The following is a 21,294-nucleotide window of genomic DNA, read 5'->3' as shown; positions in this document are numbered from 1 at the left end:
TTGAAGACTGGAATTTACTTGAAAATCTTGGAAGAGTCATACAAAAGCTAGCTATGCTAGTTTTGCTCTGTATTCAGGTCAGTAACCAGAAGTAAAGCTCTAAAATGGAATGTACTTCTTAAATAACATGAACACTGTTCCAGGTGGAATTTTAAAAATGTGGGAGCTGAAGTTTTCCTCTCTGATTGCCTAGGCCTTATATCTAATTTTCAAATGTACCATTTAACATACTACATGACATGCACTGATTTTACTCAAATAGGTAAGTGGAGATATAAGAACTAAGTCTCCACTCCCCCCCCTGACAATTTGAAGTTCCCCTCCTTCTCAAGTCAAACTCTATATTAATAACTAAGGGAAAAAATGGTGATCTAGTCAAGTCTTCTTGCATAAAGAAATTGTCTGTAGCTTAAGGAATGTATGATGCTCTCCTTGGACTGCTAGATGCTTGAGACCAGTCATTTCTACAGGTTACAATGGAAACTACAACAGATGACATTTTGAGGGGATAACTGATGTATCAAACTTCCTTCTGCTCTCACTTTACACCAGAACATTGGTTAAGAATGAGGTCTATGATGTTAGAGGCCTGTAAGTTTGGGGCCATATTTTGACATAAGAATGATTCTTTCTCCTATCCTTCCATTAATGCAAAAGCGAAAGTTAGCTTGAAGAAAAATCAAGTAATGAGGAAAAGGTAGGAAATACACAGCGCAGAATAAGATGCATATATACCCACATTAAAAAATAAAAATAAAAAAATAATAACAATAATAAAAAAACACATCTACCTGGAAGTTCTTGAAAGCTTAAAAAGGTAGGCAAATACTTAATGCAATAAAAGTGAGTGTCAAATACCCAGCAGAACAGGATAAAGGATGCAGAAAGGGCTAAGATGGGATGGGAGCCAACAGCATCTTCTGAAGTGGACTGACAGAATGATTTTGGAATACAGCTATCTCATACAGCCTTGCTGACAGTAGTACATTAAGCACAAGAAGTACCTATCAAGCCATCAAGACTGGGCAAAAGAAAAGAGATTCTTTAATTCATAGGCAAAGAGCATGTAAAGTAGAACAAGATCAAAGGGAAAATGTAGGAAGATAACAATGCTGGAGTGCTGTACCTGCAATTCATGATTAATGTAAAAAATAAATTTAGCATAACTATAATAGTTAATGCCTAGGTAAGGCTCTCTAATGGTAAGGCAGATGAGCTATATTTGGTGTGGTAAAGCATTACGCCAAAGCACTCAATTCTGTAAGTACGGGAACATTTGATGCTAAGTTAAATATTAAGTCATACAGGCAAAAGCCATCAATACTCGTGACATACAGTGCAGAGATGGACAAAAATCTCCAAGTTCCAATCAGTAATACAAAATGAGTTATCTACTAACAAAAAAGCATGAATGAATGTCTGCTAGGTTTCTAACTTTTGATGCCAGTCACTTACAACATTTTTGTTTTTACCAAAGAAGAGTGAGATAAGAGGCAGAATCTTGCAGAGGTCTGAGGCTAAGGATCTTCTCATAGAAGTCAGAATAACACACTATAAGTTATGTGATTCACTTTCCATTCATTAACTAGAGACTTTGGGAAATGCTAACACAACATCAAAGCCATAGCTGAATAGTACCAGTTGTATTTGATACAGTAATGAAAGATGATTTTGTCAATCTTTGAATGCCAAAGTGCATCTTAACCTACTAATCATTCATTTCTCCCTTGGAAGAGCAGGACAGGCCTCTGCAGGCTAGCAATGCATTCCTAGATAGCAATACAAAACAAGCAGTAGACATTAGTATTTCACGTCCACCGTATTTTCAGACTTTAACAAGAGTTACTAAAAAACAGTGGCCAACAAAATAGTTCAGGGTTATTATATATTCCCACAGAGGAATAAGTGAAAAGACTTATGTCTGCCAAAAGCACTTTAATTTCTTGAGAGTGAAGAAATGCTGAGGAGAACCTTACTTTCAGCTTGTACTTATCAAAACACTATTACCATGGAATGCCAATCACTAAAGAGAAGACGACAGATTTTGCAGTCTTAAGACAATTGGTTGCAATTATTGCGATACAATCCATGACCTATTCCTATTCATGTCTTGATATTTATTGAACTGCAGACTGGCTTGCTCATCTTACCATCTTCAACAATATCTTCATTGTCTTTTTCTTCTTCTAAATCTATTTCATCATCTTCTAACTCTTCTCTGTCTTGTTTTATTTCTCCTTTTGTAATTGCCTTAGATATAGAAGATTTTTTGAACTCAATATCTTCATCTGTTTTCTACAAGAAATTAAGAATTAATTTATACTGAAACTCAGATTAAGAATTAAACACAACAGCCACTGTAGGCTAACTAATATTAATGGCCCAGTAAAAGAGCATACTGTTGCACATGTTTTAAAAGTTTTATATAAAGTATTAAGAATGAAAATGAATAAAAATGCACCGAGTTTCTCTAACCTTTGCTGGCCAGCAGAACAACACACCTAGACCAACGGGGAGTGCTAAAGTCAAGATGTAAAGAACCCAGAGCCATGGGTGGTCTTCTGCAGCTGTCACCAGTTGACTAAACATTCCAGGCTACATTTAAAAAGGAAAAAAAAAAAAAAAAAAAAAAAAAAAAAGGTATTTACATCCCTCTGAACACCTTGGTAAGCTTATAAAGTATATATTTTTAATTTTATGTTGCCTAAAGAAAAACATTTTTTCCTTTTGTTTTTTTTTTTTTTAATTACGAAGTATTGGATTCCAACTTCAGAAAGCAACCACTTGTCAGATTGCCCATATGCAAGTCCTAGCAAACAGCATACAGTAAGAAAGAACCAACAAAGCTAGTACTCCAAAACTACTAGGCTGCCCCCTGCTCATTCTGTGAAGTGACACTTGTCTCCACGACCTCACGCTTTCCACCCTCCCCGACTATTCTGCTCTTAAATGCTGTGTTAACTCAGCTGAAGTCTCCCAAAGCATCAAGAACCTCACAGGAGCTGCAAGCAACCTGAAGAGCAATGCCTTGCTCTGTGTGTACTACCACACTGTCTCCTCCAACAGACAATTATTCAGGGAGTAAAGTGTCTTCCTAACCAAGTTCTGACTTATGTAGTAGAAGAAGGTAGGGAGGTAGAGTGCCTAGTCTAGTTAGACTCTGAAAAGGGTACATCTATCTATGTATATTTTGAAAGGTGGTTCATGCTCCTTGGCTGTCTGAGTTCAAGAGATATTTGGACAATGCCCTCATTGATAGGCTTTAACTTTTAGTTAGCTGTGAAGTGGTCAGACTAGATGATCTTTTTTAGGTCCATTCCAACTGAACTACTCTCTCTAAACTGCAGTCAGTAAAGGCGGCCGCTAGAGGGGCTCATGATCCCGTATGTTAGGACAAATTCATCCTACCACAGGGTAGAGATCTAGAAAAGCTTGTGGCTGGCTAACTGCAGTATACAAAAAAAAAGGGGGATACACATAGAGACGAAAGAACACATGCAGCTCCATATACATATGCACATTACTGTCATAGTTGCATAATATACATCTGAGCAGCCAAAGTCCTAAGAGTATTAAACACAAAAAACACGACTATCATCCATTCCTGATAACAGGGAAACGTATCTAAAAATATATATAAAGGAGTTGTCCAAAAGTGAAAAGTTAAAAAATAAAAGGTCTTTTTGAGCAAATAATTCAGCTTTCATTTGCTGACATACTGAATTCTAGTACCACCATTAACAGTGGAAGACTCATTAAGATCAAGTTATAGACACTTGCTAGGTGCTTGAGGAAAACATTGTACCCTTTTAACTTCAGGAAAATAGAGATCTGTGAAAGCTAAACCAGCCAAACTTGACATAAAAACATCATGACTATTCAGTAAGATTACTAATTGCCAATAAATTCTATTGTGTCAGCATTAACTGATAGAAAATTCTTCCAACAGCACTCCTTCTTGGTAGGCAAAAGTAGTGACGAACATAATGAAGTTTATACCTCATTAGCACTTGCTACTAATTTCTTCAAGCCCCAGCCATCTGCTGCCCAACGATCAGCTACTTCTTTTTCTGAACATATAATGAAGTTATCAAAGTAGATATCAGATGTCATAGACCAGAGTTCTAAACCAATAGCACTGACAGCTGTCATCTCAAATGGGTGAGAATCTTCAAAATAGTCTGGGTTAGGTATTTTCCGAGGACTCCAGATTCCCTTTTAAGAAAAAAAGTACAATCACTTTATCTATTCCCCAAAACCATTTAAAAAAATAAAACAAAACAAAACAAACAACACCAACACCGTGAAATACATTTTAAAGTAATTAACGCTTTCTGGTTCTTTTAAATGCATGATTTTAAAAAGAGATGGAGTAGTCTCTGACCTTCAGGAAAACTGAGCTGAAAACAGCCTATAGGATTTTGGCAGATAGGTATCTGATTTCAGGCTTAGGGCAGACTTCTTAAATTCAAAACTTTTTGTCCGCATGGGGTTACAGCAGTTAACTGACTGCACAAAGCACCTCTGTTCTACCTTGTAGTGGAAATGCCAAGCATAGTCTGTGAACTTTCAAGAATAAATCTATTTCCTAATACTGCAGGAAAATAAGACACTGGTATTACTTCTTCCTCTAGCATCTCCTCGTATAATATAGTTTTGGCTTTTGTTCATCAATATAGCATATACATTTTTCTAAGTGCACTCACTGGTCAACATTTTGTGGCCAGAAATGGGCTCTTCTGAGCTAAGTCTCTATTGTCTGGTTACCTAAGATTGCAGAGGAACTACATCCTGTGATCCACGCAGTCCCTTCAGATATGTATAAGTAAGTAAGTTTATTACACTAGTATATTCATATAAATTGACAACTACTGTAACCAGAAGCATTAGGGAAAATTTTAGGGAAGAAAAACTCAGCCTTATGATACCTGTGCAAATTAGTTAAAGCCATATGCTTTTTGGTTTACAAACTTGCCTAAGATCTTAAGCTAAAATAAATCAGATTCAAGTTGTCCCCAACTGTAATTAATACAAAGTAACTCTTTCTAATACCCAGCTTTGCTCTTTTATCTGGAGGGGATAATTTAATTATCTAAAATTGATGCTTCCACTAAAATAGAATTAATAAGTTAATCTGCTTACTGCAGGGTTTCATTTTTATTTTATCAAATAAAATGTATTAATTTATAACTTTCACACTTAAAACCCAGTAAAAAATAAACTAGTTCATTACATGACAATTTTAGTCTAAATGAAATGCTATAGAGCATACTAAATGTGCGGTACCAACTTTTAAAAGAGATTGTTTTAATACAGGAAGTATTTCTGTCTAACAGTATACCTAAATAAAAAAAATAAAATATTATAGGTGAATACATAAAAAACTGAAAATGTTTGCTGAGGGTGTTCAGACACACTGTAAAAAATAAATATACTGTATGAAATACCAAATAAATACACTACTTTGATTTGCCTGCTTGGTTGAAGTCTGTACCTCCTTATCAATAACCTACAATATTGCTAGTACCTGATAATTAGGATTATCTATCATAGGTGCTTTCCATTTTCCTTTATACTTTGGGTTATTCTTCATGGGACGCACCCAGATTCCGCAACCAGGTGCGGTCTCACACTTTGGATTAGGGATCTGAGGAGCTTCCCACTCCCCATCCATTTCTTCATCCCTACAGAAAGAAAGTTACAAACAACTGATTTCAGACTGATCTGAACACTAACTTTCAGTCTAAAGTTAGGTTCCATACATTTTGCTCTAACAACCTCCGAATTTATTAGATCAGCCCATAGAAGTTTACCCAACAGCATAATGCTTCTTTAAAAAAAAAAAAGCATATTTCCAGAGTACTGAAAATAAAATGTGCTAAAGCCACATGTTTGTAAATAACTGTATGTAATTATACTCCTGCAGGTGCAAACAGCTTGCAACACTTCACTGCAACATGCTTTCAGACTACAATATAACTTCATGTATCAATTTATAATGTTGATACCATGAAACAGTTTGGTAAGCCATGAAACAGTTTCAGTCCTTTCATCAAGTTCCTTAATACTTTGTTTTTGTTTATAAATCTTTAGAATACAAGGCAATCAGCAATTATTGACATTTGTGTGTTTTTCTAAAAGCAGCTCCCCAGAACAACAAATATTTGGCCATACCTTGTATGTTTCAACTTACTACATTAAAATACAATGACATTTGAGTTAAGCTCTAATCAACTCATAATTTGCCAGAGAATAGGTGGGCTTATCTGCAAAATATATTAACAAAACTGCACTTATTAAGTTCTTACCAGTCCTTTGGTTTTTTTGCATTAGGGTCTGGAACATATTGTGGTTCATCATCAAGCCATCCCTCAGGCTTAACGGCATCAAGATCTTCTATTTTGGAAGGTTCATCTTCATCCCTTCAATTACAGATTAATGTTAGAAAATACATCAGCTTGACTTTAAAACAGTATTCTGTTCAGAGGACTGCAACTGGCATGAAAGGGATGATATTCAATGGCACAACAGAATTAGACACACCTATAATGAGAATTAGGTATCTGATTAATTGTTTATAAATTTTGAAACTATGTTTAATTTGTTGCAAGTCATTAGTTAGCCCAGAAATTGCTACCATCAACTAGCAGGTGTCAATCGGGTCTCCCCCTTTAAATTTTTCCCTCCTCTGAGATGCTCTATGAACACTACTTGACACAGGAGGAAGTACTTATATAATAGTGGGAAAAAAAACAAAACACAAAAAAAAACCAACACAACTCTTTCTAATCTTTTAAGTATTGTAATCTTTGTTACTAACTACAACAACAAAGGGTACAAATCAGCAAAAAGCGTAGTTATTATTTCTTTCCTTAAAAGATGACCAGATCCTTGTACTCCCATCTCAATTACATTTTGGAAGTATTAGTACTTTTAGTAGTGAAACATATCCTAGCTGCCATTAGCAAAAAAAGCCAGTCAAGTCTTTCAGAAGAATAACCTGCTGTACAGATAAATTTTTGCCCCTACCAGTCATCTGGTTTGACAGCGTTGGGATCAGGTATTTTTGGTCTTTCATCCCAATCATCAGGCTTCTTGTCAGCAGGATCCTCTATTTCTCTAGGAGGGTTTACTGGAGGAACCATATCCTCAAGGAGACTTCCTTTACTGACAACTGTTTGGTCGATTAACATTTCAAATGTATCATCTGGTTTTAGCACTAAATTAAAAAGAAAAAAAAAAAAAAAAAAAAAAGAAGTATTTAAGAAATAAGGGAAACATTAATTTTACAAATTAATTTACCTTTAACCAAAACCTATATAATATGCATAGACAAATAAGAGCAGACAGACTCCTCACTCCATTCAGGTACTGGATTTGGACACAATAAAGTTCCCACTGTAGCAATGTCATGACCAGTATCAGGACTAGAAAAATGATACCTTCTGCAAATCAAGTGTTGAAACACCTCAGAACACATGCTAACAGTTTTTCAAACACCTACCACTTAGTCAAAATTCTGCTTTCTTTTTCTTCCTCCCAAGGACAATAAAAGACAAACCTTCAACCTCAAAATCATCTCTGCTAACAAGTTACAAGTCCACACTTGAAAGCGTGAAAACACCAGAACTGTGTAAATATCACAGCTGAAGGATCATGAAAACAGTATTTTCTTTCCAACTCAAATATCTGACAGCCAGTTCCCTTAATTGCCAGACGGTGAATAGAGAAATTTCTCTTCAAATTTTTAAAAATTTTAGCAAGTACCTGATAAATAATGGTCAAAGAATTGAGCAGTGTCAGACTCAATAACAGAAACTGGATCCAGATCCATGTCTAATGGTGAGCACATTATTAGCGCTTAACAAGTATATTTAAATGTCCATTCAATACAAGCAAGATTACTAATTTGAATACTATTCCAGGTTTATGAAGATGGGTGATGAAAACCAGAATAACACACCTATAATGACGATTTGTTAATACCTAACTAAGCTCTTGCAGCTTAAAATTTTTAATTGTATTAAAACGTCAACAAATGCAAAAATTAAAACCCCATTGATTTTAGATACAATAAAATTGATTTTTCTACTTATGTTATCGGTCACAAATGCATTAGATGGTACAAAGCTGTACCGAGGTCTAGCTGAGCAATTATAATAGCATAAATGCAATTTAAATATCTTTAATCATCATCTCTAATGAACAGCCCAAATACAGGAACACATTCATTCCTTTACTGTAAGAATAGGATGGTGGGAAGGATTTTTGTGTTTTCTTTGGTTCTATTGCTTTGTTTCACTTATTCTTATGATCTAAAAGTGACAGTTTGTTGTAGCACTCTACTGTAAGTTATTTTAAGAACGATACATTTTTCCATGGCACAGCAGTCGAGCACATCTTCCATTATTATTCCATTACTATTATTCAATGGAAGTTCTAAAGTATAGTCAATTCGGCTGGATTTGCAGTATGCCACAGATTAGCCCATTTTCTCTGACTGCTTGTTCTTTTTCAGAAATTAGAACAAGGGGGGAAAAAAATAAGAAATTAAACTTCCATTGCTGCTATACTGTTCATTAGAACAGAAACAGATGTCACATGGATTAAAACCAGACCAAATTTCATCTTTTTATCTCCAGTGAAAGCAGCAACCTATCTGTTCATGCACACCTTTGCTGATGCAGGCACTACTGGGAATTCAATGCGCAGAGGAGAGTGGTGTTCAATATGCTGCAGATCTCACTGAACTCCAGTAAACTCATGATCCTTTCCTAGAATACTGGACTTTTATATATATTTTTATATATATATATATGTGTGTGTGTGTGTGTATGTATATATATATCTATATATCTATAGATATAGATATAGATATATATGTACATACATACACACATACACATTTCTTAACAGATTTTATCGTAGTATGTACTGAAAGTATTAATCAGTTCTTCAGGTTAAAGGCTAGCCAAGGCTGGTAATGCTTTTTCCTGTAATTGAATATTAAACAGCAGCATTTCAAAGCCACTTACGCCCTGCAGTTAAGCTCAGTCATTAAATCATTCAAGCCCAAATCATTAAGCAACCATCCCCCAGAATTAACAGACTATTACAAACAAAAAGCAGAGTCAAATACAAAGCTTCAGTGAACTAAGTTCAGAAACTAATTTTTAATCTGTTTTCTGATTTAAACTTGTAAGAATTAAACAATACCAAGCGTGTATAGATGAGTCTTCTTGTCCAAATAGAACTTTTTTAGGTCTACATCAGGGCGTTTTGCATGTTTTTCATCATATTCTCCAGTTTTAGGATTCTTATGTCTGAAGATAAAGTGTAGTTTGTAATCTTCTCCACATTTATCTGGTCCAAACATAATAGTATAAGGTGTTTTGTCAAAAAAGTATTCCTGTAGAAGCAAAAAAGCTGAGCATGCGTTACACCGTACATTTTACGAAGTCATTTTAGGTACTACTTTTCCTCGATACTGTGGCATATACACAGTATAATTCCCCTTTTCTAAAAGCTGTTTCATGAAGCATCGGCTCTAACACTGACAACTGGTAGGGTAAATCATGAAAGGAAATGAACAGTCCCCACATGTTGTTAGATGCTTTCCATTCTCAGTGAGCAGTCTAACCACAGAGATCACTGAAGCTTCTTCAGGGAAGAAGAATATGCTTACTTAGGCCTTATTCGTACACATCATGTGGAAATCCCTGCCACAAATCAAGGCATCCAAATATCCATACCCTTCTGCATACACTACACTAAAAGCCAGAAGGGAACTATTGATCTTCATAGCAATTTACATTTCAATAAAGACTGTAAACAGGGTATTATCCAGTATTTCAGCACTGTTTTCTTGCTCCACACTAACAATAAATAACCCTGAAAACACCAGATATAGTTTCCTTCAGAGTATGGTGCATTAAGGTGTTCAGATTTTATTTTTAACTAGATGATTTTTGTAGTTGGAATACACAGTATCATGCTCTATTCTTACGCAACTGCTTGAAGAAAGATCACGATTTCTGAAACTTTTAGTCTTTCAAGAAATATTCTAACAGAGATGTATTGTTTGCAATGAGTTCATATTTTCAAGTATGCAGCAGTTATTGAATACAAAGTTAAACGTTTTCAGTTTAGATATAAGCACTACAGAAATGAACGCATTTTAAGTTCGGTCCTTTTCTATAACTTTCATCCTCATTTGAAAATGTCACTGTTAAGAATTAACAAGAATTAATTTATTATTCCAGTATGTTCAATTTTGAAGTTAAAAGGATATGAAAGAGAAAATGTTGACTCAAACCTACAAAAAAAAAATAAAAATGTATAGGAAGAACCACGAGCCAGGTCATAAAAAGATAAAATTTGCATTTGCAGTCTTTTTGTTCACTTTCTAGAATAAGACAACAGATGTTGGAGAACTTCAGTTTCATGTGTAACTGAGCAGAGTGTCTTGGTCTCACAACTTCTTTTACAAAGTAAGATTTTTCAGTTTTAGTATCATTTACATATCTTTCCATCATGAAAGATGCCCTACCTCTACTAGTTTTCCTACCATCTGTATTTTTAATACAGATCTATTAGTACTTAAGTTTGAGTACAACTCACGCTGGCATACAAATCTGAGAAAAAAGGAAAAGCATTTGGAAGTTGCTTTAAAGCTTTTACTTAAATATTTCACGAATGCTTACAAGAAACTTCTTATACATGCCATCATCTCTTAGACTCTTGCAGGCACACATATTACCCCTTACACGTCACAAAAAATCCCAGTGTTAAGAGGTTCCTTCTGACTGCTGATTTGCAGGTGAGGACAAGCAATGCCTTGAGCCTGTCCAAGCAACTTTCCCTTCCTTTTGCACATAAACAAGGCATCACACTTCACTGCAATACAGTATTGGGTAATCCAGCATCCAAACAGGTTGCTGATGATGCCACCTCCACTCAAGCTAGCAATTCTATCCTTTCAAGTTTGCTCAATAAGCAACTACAATGCTGTTCTGCTCAGTACTTACAATGTTGTAGCTTCGTGGGTCATGGCAGCAATGGTAGATACGTTTAGACAGCTCAGGAATAAAAGCACAGATGGAAAATCTCACCCAGGGAGAAAATTATGAGTTCTGCCCACACTTCTGTTTCCAAGTTTTTTTTAAGACTAGTCTCTATTTTTTCTTTTTCCATTAAGTTGCCTTTCCACCTTACCAAATCTTATTGAGCAAACAGGATAGCTTGATGCATCTTAAGATCAACAGTTTCTAAAGCCAATACTAGCTGTAACTGTGATTGCCTCATCAACTTCTGCCTGAATGTTGTCTAGTACTGAATGTTGGGTCAACACCACCAATTAGCTTCAAAACTAGCGTCGGAACTAGCAGCTTTTGAATGGCCAGAGCAATCTGCTTCATGACTGGAAGTACCCTTACCACTTTTGAATCCTGACTGGTCATTTCAAGTCTATCCAAATATGTAAAACTATTCTGTAACTGCTGCTATGTATAGCAAAGCATCAACTTTGCACCTGATCACTGAGAGCGTCCCTGGTAAGAAAAAGTCTTCCCCATACAGAGACACTTCATTACTTGCAGTTTCTAAATCCACATTCTACCCCCCTCTGAGGTGACACGCTGTATACCATGCAGTAAAAAAAATTGTTTCACAAGTTATGAGTTGAAATTCTATGGCTTGTGTTATTGCAAAAAGGCAGACTAAACAGATATAAAGCTCCATTGTCCTAGATATAAGACTAATAGCTAAGGTAGTATCACTCGTAAAGAACTAAGAGGAATATGTTAATCCATACACTGCTCTCTCTGACCTTTGGAAGTTCACATTTTGAGATTTCTTGTGTGAACACAGATTTTAACAGTGTACTTTAAATTTCAGACTACCTGCATTTTTCATTAAAATAAATGATAACTTTAACAAGAATAATGTTATCAAATATTCCAGTAAAATGCACAACTATGAAGGCTTTGTAATATATATAAACTATAATATATATATGGTTATCTTGCCCAATCTCCTAATGACACTGCACAAGAACAATTACGCATTGCTCAGATGAGCAACCAACAGTAAACATTAAGTAAGAGGACATACCAGATTCAAGTCATTACTACTGGAGAGAAGTTTAATATATGCACCACCACAGTCAATGCCTTCTTGAAAATTCACTTCGTATCTGAGCAAAGAGCAAGTTAAAAAAACATTCCACATCAGACAAATACAAATTCAATTCTGATCTCCAGAATGAGAAGAATACAATAATATCATCAACTAGCCACTTCATTTTTTTTTTATTAGTCATTACTGTCAAAACGTTTCTACATGACCAAACAGGTTTTAGTTGCCACACAAACTAACACAGCAGTGATGTCAGCCAAAAAAAGCCACGGTAACATTAGATACTGTTGGTATCACCAGTAAGAAAAGTTTCAAAGTGGTATTGACCAACATGCAAAACACCAAAGTGAAGCAGAAATCAGGAATAGTTCTAAAACTTTTGTGCTGTCTTTGAAATGGCCAATATAACCCACTCAATTTAGCTGAGGAGTTACCTGGATATGTCTGTAAGTACAACAAATCTAGTCTGTTGTCAGAAAAAAAAAGTCCTATTGTCATGACACTCATCATCACTAATACTGCTATAATACTTGCAAGATTCAGGTTTTACATGATTTAGATCTTTTAGATCTAAGACAGAAAATTAATTAGCTTTTTAAGAAATTTCATAAAGTATTAATTTCTGTCCAAAATATTCTATAAGAGTTTAAATACTACTTCTTAACACTTGTATTCCAATTTTACTTGATTATTATATCATTCATACTTACAGTTCTGGTAGCTCTGGATATGAAGCCAATGCTACGTGAAAGACAGGTGTTCTGTTGGTTTTTTTTGTTGTTTTTTTTTTTTTTTTTTACAACAATTTACATTATTTTCTTGACTTAATGAATAATAAAAATTAAGTAAAAAGTCTGAGAGAATACTTACTGAACAATCAAAGGTTTATTATCAAAAATAAATGCCTTTGTTAGCATAGTTGATATTGCATGATGCTTTGCCACCGATTTTAACACTAATCCTCTGTCTCCAGGTACTGTGTTTTCTTTCAGCTCTTCTACTTCCCATCTTCCTAAAACAAACAAACGTACAATCTTTGAAAAAAAAAATTAGAAGTCAAGAAACTGTAGCCTTGTAGAAAGTAAAAAGTTAAGAGCATATAAGACTAATTGCCGAAGTAGAGAAGTCATCTTGACATTTGATGTCAAAGTTAGAAGTTAAATAATAATCATCCAATTCAATACCAATAATTCTACTCTGGATACAAACAATTATACATGCTCAGCCTACCCATCTCCAGACTTTAACTGCTCTAAACATTAATAAACTAAATACAAAAAGAATGTTCATGGCACACAAATCTGATGCTCACACCTTTCTACTGAAACCCTGATCCAGTGTTTTAGGCAGTACTTTTCAAGAATTAGAAACCATCAGAATTCCAATTCACAGTTAAGACTGTAAAATGAGATCCATTTAACGAAATGGTTTGGTTCAGACAGCAAGGAAGGAAGAAAGCTTAGGGAAAAAGACTGTAAGGAATATGGCAAGTAGAACAAGCAACAAGTAATGACAAGGTTCTGCTTTCAAGTAGACATTTTCAACATAGAAAACAAAACACCCTTCCATAACTGCTATAACCAAATGAAAGAAAGCTATCAAAACCTCAATTTCACATGTAATAAGAATTTTTGATTAAAAAAAGCTGGCCATGTACCCCAAAGTAGGAAAGAAACATGTCCTTACCGTAATCCGCCATGTAACAGTGAAATTAAATAGAATAACTTATACATTTAACATAGGATATTTTTACATCCCAAAATGTATTTTCTTATTACACAATCCTGTAGCATGTGTGAATATCCACTGAATTTCTGATTAATTGCAATACTGTACAAAGGAATCAAGAATACAGTTCAGATAGAGAGAGACCTACATTTTGGATATGCATAGCTCTACACAGAGAAGCCCACTCTCTCATTTCACCAAAAAGGTATTGCTTCTAGCCAGTTAAGATAATGCCAGCTTTCAGTATTTTGGAGATGGTAAATGTGTAGCACACACATTCCTTGCTACTTCCAGCCTAGGAATGTACAAGTCAAATACAAGCCCAAATGACAAAAATCATCCAAACAACTTCCTCATTTTCACTTTCCATTTATTTTTTATTTTCTTTAGAAAACTGTAAGAATAAAGTGTACAAGAAACACTGGAGAATCCTACACTTAAGCACAGACAATCTGACAGAAGTATTCCAAAGAAATAACATTCATTCAGTTTCAATTATTTTTGGTTCAGAGGCTAAGCTTTGAGATCAATTGCTGCATCGGTAGGAGATACAAAGACATAGAACAGGCTACTTTAGAAATGTGCTTAACAACTGAAATTGAAGTGGTAAATACCTGACAATTTCAGGAAAATGTAGTTTTCAAGAGGCACTGTTCATAAACAATTAATACTGAATATTCAGATTTCAGAACGTGTATATCACAGTAAAATTATTGCGATGACAGAAATATTTATCTCCATGGTAAGTAACCAAACAAGCAACCTTTCATATCTCACTTTCATATCTCAGTAACAGTCATTATACAAAGTAAGATATTGTTGATCCATGTCATCTAGGTTTTCAAAGGTAAGTTCAGTGCAAGGGATAGTTACTTCTCAAAAAGCAAGAGAACATCAGAAACTATGTAGTGAAAGTAAACACTAAAAAGGCTTACCATCATATTTAGCAATGTTATCATCTGTGTCTTCTTTCTTGGTTTTAGACAATATCCACCTAAACCAAGAAGGGTACTAGTCATTTAACTACATATGCAAAGCTCTATTATTCAGCAAGCACAGGAAAAACAGATTTAGCTGCTAGGATGTGAATCTGTGACACTGATTTTGACAGTCAGCATTACAGAACTTTGTGTAATTTAAAGAATGTGAAACAAAAAAAATAAGTGTTAGTCTAATACAACATTGATTTTGAAATATTTCCTAAGAATCTAAATGAATATACAATTATAACTCTAAAGTAATTCACATTTACTCTGAATAATCTTCAGTTTTATCTACAAGCTGAGGCTGACGATGTAAGACTATTATTTGAGCATGTAACTTGAAATAATATTTGAAGTAATACTTGAAAATAGCAAAGTTCATGTGTAAAGCCTTCAATGTGATAAAGAACAGCAAAAAATCACTAAAACCTTAACGCTATCTGATATTAACAGTAGCAGTGCACAGAAGAGGGAGGGAAGAAATAGAAGTTTCCAAATGACAAGTGCAATTATGCAGTAAGAAGACTCGAATTTTATCGCACACGGGGATTATAACAGGACAAATTCCTGATCTCCTTGAAAGATCTCCTTGAACAAGGCGGATGCAGCTTACCAAAATCAGCTCACCAAAAATAAAGATATGCACACACCCTGTACAAAATGCTCATTTGGAGAAAAAATGAAAGGCAATCCAGCCTCATTCAGTCATACAGTGGTTCTATCCCGAGCCATGCACAGGAATATCTTAAGCCAACAGTGCTTCTGAACTCTTCCTTGTATCAACTACAATGCTATATTCTCATAGTGACTTCTGTAGAGAACTAAGTTCATTCATTCTGAACGACTCTCTGCATGGAGTATGTCAGGGATGAATACTTTATCTTTCCTGCTTGAATTTCAGCCATATCTGTGTTAATAGAGATGGTAGAAAAGCACCACAGTGTAAATGGCAAGCTAGATCCTTGGTCTTCCTCTGGAAAGCCCAATGCTAAAATAACTAATACTAATCAAAGTTTCCAGTTGTTTGTTTGTTTGTTTGTTTTTAAACCACCATTTTCACCTTTTCCTTTTAATCATTTTTCCTACCATCACTGGTACTGCTTTTGTATTGCGCTTCTTAACATTTAGAAGTGACATGCTGAAGATGAAAGAAAATTTTATAGAAAATTATTTTCCTTCTACATGTGGTCTAAATATGTAACAAAAATGAAAACAAAAATCGAAGAACATAATGTGAAAAACGACAAATCCATGTTCAGTGGCCTGAAGTTCCTTGTAACCCTGCAGAAGAGAACAGTAGGAACAATTGGAAAAAGGGAGTAAGATTCAATCTTGTGAAAGTTTCTGGTGCCTGCTACCATTCTACTTGGTTTCAAGTTCATGTTGTGCATCCTCATCAGACAGGTGTCTTATGATAGTTTACCTCACACCTACAGCTGTTGCTTCTCAGTCTTTTCACAGGAAGACAAAAATAAGCAGCTTTAAGTTCTATGATAAAGATGCATCTTACTGCATCTCCTTTCACCTCTGGCTGGCTGCCACTTCATGAGAGCTGGTTTTTGTTCTTTTAATTTTAGTAACATACAAATATACCTTTTTCATGATCACTTGCAAAACAAGGTATTTTGTCCACCCACCAAGTAGTAGTTACACCTTACATTGCTGTACTGGGTGGGGGAACAGAAAATGCAGACAACTTGAATATTTCTGGCTTAAGAATTGTTGACCTAAACCTTAATATTTTTCTGAAATATCAGTGCAGTGTGGTCAAACTACCTAGGAACATTTCAGCAATCATATAAATATCTAATTCCCCTCGATAGTATAAAAGCACAATGGGAAGCAGTACCATAAATCAATTAAATACAGTCCTCCCCAACAGAGTTTTTAATCTGTAATGTAGAAAAGTGCTGCCTCCTTCTTGCACATAATCTAAGTATACATGAAGAAGAAGAAATAGTCTGCTAACAATTTCTGACTCTGTAAGCTACTGCAGTGCAATGCGCCTCACCTTGCGGTTCACTTTTAATTCAAGTGGCATTGCATTACCTTTTAACGTCCATAAATCCAAAGTCTATTACAGGTTTCATTATATCACAAAATATAGCTACATGCCTGAAACGTCAACTGTTTAGCTTAAGCTTATGAAGAATTTGGAGCAAGTATGACCACTCTTCTCAATTCTAAACTCTGAACTTTTTGTTTTGAATGTACTAGCAGAAAAATGAATAAAAAATAAGTCCTGCCACTGTAAGTTAAATTGCTGAAATGAAAAGTTTGTAAGTTTAAGGTGCACCTTACCCTGTCAATACTCCATCGAAGGTTTCTGTAAAATACACTTCCCCAGTTGGCTTTGGTGTCTGGTACACAATCTAAAAAACATTTACAAACATAACATATCATAAATTCATTTTTTTCAGTAATTTCTATTTTTCAGTTGAAATACACTATCATACCTCGGGAAGCAGCCCACCCAGCCAGACCACAAGAGTTACACCTAAGGGAATAAAACACTCTTTCCCTGGGGCCCTCTCATTTCTACAGTTTGGGTGCATTCCTCTACCAGTGTGCAATTTCATACCTGTGAAGCATCGTGCGACCAGGGGACAGCGATGAATAGCACAGAAACAAATCAAGACTATGATTAAGAGCTCTTAAAAGGCAGGAGGATCTCATGGTTTCATTTCTAGTGGTATGTTTATGATGGTTAAAGAGACTGTTAGGTTAGTTTTAGACTCACTTTCAGATATCAGAAAAACACTTTTCCCCAGTTTTTTTGAAAAGTAAACAGTGGTCCTCCTACTAAACACAGTACAGAGCTCAAATGCACACGCGGTTATCAGTAGTTGTTTTGTCTCTGTTTTTGTGCCCTAGCAGCTTACCATCTTTGAAAGCACCTGCAGAAAGTTTCAGATACTATGATAAAAGCATAGATACAGCTTACAAATTTGCTTTCTGTGGTCAAAACTCATAACTGAAGTACCGTTATACATCTTGTGCGTAACATGAAAACAGAAAATTTACACAACTTGCACCAGTTATCTGCTTCCTATTTTTTAATACACATGGTTCCATTTTTTTTGTTTTCCTATCTACTTGGCACATTACAGTTGGGCTACACTGTTAAAAAAAAAATAGAAAAAAACAATCTACGACTATTGTGCAAACCTATTATGAAGCACAGCAAGACAAATGCATAAAGATTTTCTAGGAACAAAGACCGTGTTAAAAGGCAGATATGACTGATGACATTAAGAAACCAATCTAAATGAAAAATGTCAATAAGCATAAGGTGCTTTCTTCTCTAGTAACAGCATGTTAGGCTACAGGGTATGTTATCTATCAAGGAGGGCTTCAGACACAAGGTTCCATACCTAGATTGATAAACTAGCAAGACCTTCTTCATGACTATTGGCCACAGGTTGCAGTTTGATATAGGAGGATACTTAAGGCACACACAACAAATGAAAAACTCATTCTGGTGAGTTTGACACTCACCAAGTTGTCAACTGTATATTGACTTGCTCTTTTTAAAATAAATTTGTGCACCGATTCTTCTACTAGTTACAACTACGTAACCTAAATTACACAAGCTTTAGCTAAAGGCATCTATAATCTTACCCCTAAGGAAGATTCATCTTCGTCAACATCAGCTTCCTGAGAATGTTTGTCAAAATCCTCCACTTCAACATCTGCACCCAAAATTTCTTCATTTTCAATTTCTGCAGTTACCGAGCCAATTATCAGGACACCCAAGCACAGCCAGTCCCACTGGAAATGCATCCTGGTTTATCTGAAGAACTGAAAGTTTTAAATTACAATTATTGTTGGTGGAATATTATCAATATTAGTTCAATCTTACCCATGATTTTATCTAGGAAAGAAAAAAAATAAGAAATGATGACCATTAAGCATTTGCACTACTTTAGTACAGTGCTATATTTATGAGCTTTTAGAACCAAGTAAAACTGCTTGAATTTTTCTCAATCCTTATCAATCCAAAAATAATTCAAACTGAATCAATCTCTACAGTGTAGCAAGAAGCCTGGAAAAGACCCTTCAGATCATCAAGCCCAACCATCACCTAACACTGCCAAGTCCACCACTAAACTGAGTCCCTAAGCACCACATCCATACATCTCAAATACATGCAGAATGGCAACTCCATCATTTTCCTGGGCAGCCTGTTCCAATGCCTGACCCCTTCACCCCTTCTGTGAAGAAATTCTTCCTACTGTCTCATCTACACCTTCCCTGGCACCACTTGAGGCCATTTCCAGTTCTATCAATTGTCGCCTGAGAAAGAGACCAAAACCCTCCTCACTGCAACCTCTCTTCAGGTAGCTGTTGAGAGCAATGAGCCTCCTGTCAGCCTCTTTCTCTCTAGACTAAACAGCCCCAGGTCCCTCAGCTGTTCCTCCTAAGCCTTGTCTCCTGGTCCCTTCACCAGCTCTGTTGCACTTCTCTAAAGATGTTCCAGCAACTCAGCATCCCTCCTACAGTGAGGGGCAAGTACCCTTCTAATTGCAGGGAAACACGCAAATCACTGATCTGTAAATATTACCAAAAGTATGAATATCAACAGCAGGTAACTAACTCAACCTCTCAATCTGTACTGTTATGAAAAAGAAAACATTGTTGCCCCGATGCATTTGCTTCACATCCATAAGCTAAAATACATGCAAATGCACTTTTATATTGAAGTATGGAATGGTTTGGAGCAATGCAATTCCAAGCATGTGCCTATGCAAGTCTTCTTAAAGGTCTTGCCAAACATGCTTCTTTCTGAACTTGCTTTTATCTGAATTTGGAAACAGAAGGAAGACAGACTCCAGATACCATTGTGTAGGTGTTTATCCTTTGATTGTTAATTTCTATCCACAGAAAGCTTAAAAAGAAAGACAAACAGTGACATTTAGCCTGTTGCTGTAATGCATTTTCAAGACTTGCATTATTTTGGCCACCAGTGCTCACGCTAAATATTCTGCTACTGGGACACTTTCTGTGCCTTAAAAAGCAGTCACCCTTTTAAGCTGGATCACTGCTCTCCAGAGATTGCTTGTTTACTACTACAAACCCTAAGTACCACAGCAACTCCAGATACTGTCTTATATTCTGGAAATCTTAGATCCTCTCTTACTGGCTTTATCAGATTTGCTAAGCACTGCAAACATTAGAAGCGCCCTAATAATTATTTATCTATTGACAACATCTACTAATTCTATCAAGCAATAAATATAGAGATCAAATAGTGTCAAGGCAAAAAAAAACTACATCCCAATAGAGCTATCCAAAAAAGAAAACTAATTTTTTTTCCTTATTCATTTTAAAATCTATTCACTTAATATTGACTGTACTGATTACATCTAAAGCCAAAAGTAAACTGTTTCAGGTACTAGTACTAGACACTATGTCAACATCTCTTAGAACACAAAAAGCCTCACCTCTTGGGACAGACACCTATTTTCCACAAAACTACCAAATTATGTTACCATTCTTTTTTTTCCTTTTTTTTTTTTTCCAACTAATCTATGCCATTCTTTGCTTTGGATCCTTTCCATCTGTTTTGTTTTGAGGATGGTAAGTCTATGGTTCCCTCTTTGCATCATCGTGTTAGTAACTGAGAAACCTTAAGTCTTCCGAAAATTTTACTGTTCTTTTAAGAAAATCTTAGTTATAAAACTACAGAGATTGTTAATTCATAGACCTCCCTGGCCAGTTCTAGAACTTAAATATTTGTGTCCTGAAGATTTAAAGTCATTCAGCTTGTTGCATGTAAACATTCAACCTCCAAGCACGCTTTAGAAGACCTCTGTCCGGAGGCTATTGCACTCAGTTTTACCATGCCCATTTTCTTGTTCTTAATCATCACATTAGGACAAACAGTTAAGGAACGTCACATCACACATTACTGTTTCACTCCACTACAGCAGCATGTATTAGGTATTAGAATTAACTTTTTGCATGAACTTGCCCTACCTTACTTAAGGTAGCTTGTCATGCAGTTCTGCTCCTCTTCTCCTAAAGCAGATGAAAATAAAAAGCAGACACACGTTCGTCAACACATTTCAGTTGCATTTTATGTATGAAGCAAAATGCCTACTCCCACTTCCATAGCTGTAATTTATTACAACTAGCCTCTCTCTGTTATTTTCATACACAGAAAAGTGAGGGCATCCAAGAAACCACCTTTCTACACAGTTCCCTTCTAAAACTCCCGATGCCTACAACACACTGCACTTTTTCAAGTCACTCAAGCCTAACTACATAGCAACTCCCTGATCCTAGCCAAGGACATTCCTAATGTCATTCAGTCTTCAATCAGATCTCTTAGTTTCCCTTCAACAAGGGAAAGCATACTTCTTTGACTCATCCCAAATTAAGATATTCCAGAAACACTGAAATCCAATACCATGAACAATTAAGTTCTTGCTTAATTGCCAGATAG

General features: G+C 35.6%; 1 protein-coding gene across 6 annotated transcripts in view; it reads right to left on the bottom strand.

Moving 5' to 3' along the window:
* Positions 1–21,294, bottom strand: part of CLGN (calmegin) — a 28,185-nt gene that overhangs the window by 5,802 nt on the left and 1,089 nt on the right. For 4 of the 6 annotated variants that reach the window (XM_082760242.1, XM_082760246.1, XM_082760245.1 and 1 more), the window contains exons 2-14: positions 20,826–20,867; positions 18,468–18,647; positions 17,148–17,218; positions 14,799–14,857; positions 13,006–13,147; positions 12,112–12,193; positions 9,217–9,409; positions 7,030–7,219; positions 6,309–6,422; positions 5,528–5,684; positions 4,000–4,215; positions 2,476–2,595; positions 2,151–2,295 (exon numbers count right to left, since the gene is read on the bottom strand). In XM_082760242.1, the coding sequence (XP_082616368.1) occupies positions 2,151–2,295; positions 2,476–2,595; positions 4,000–4,215; positions 5,528–5,684; positions 6,309–6,422; positions 7,030–7,219; positions 9,217–9,409; positions 12,112–12,193; positions 13,006–13,147; positions 14,799–14,857; positions 17,148–17,218; positions 18,468–18,629 (1,651 nt within the window). In that variant the 5' untranslated portion in view covers positions 18,630–18,647; positions 20,826–20,867. Of the gene's footprint in view, positions 1–2,150; positions 2,296–2,475; positions 2,596–3,999; positions 4,216–5,527; positions 5,685–6,308; positions 6,423–7,029; positions 7,220–9,216; positions 9,410–12,111; positions 12,194–13,005; positions 13,148–14,798; positions 14,858–17,147; positions 17,219–18,467; positions 18,648–20,825; positions 20,868–21,294 lie in introns of those variants that run through there. The other 2 variants (XM_082760244.1, XM_082760243.1) reach the window with 2 other exon arrangements.

Source organism: Aythya marila (genome assembly GCF_965140915.1).
Source record: "Aythya marila genome assembly, chromosome: 4".
Taxonomy (NCBI): Eukaryota; Metazoa; Chordata; class Aves; order Anseriformes; family Anatidae; genus Aythya; species Aythya marila.
This window is presented reverse-complemented; position numbering and strand designations above follow the sequence as displayed.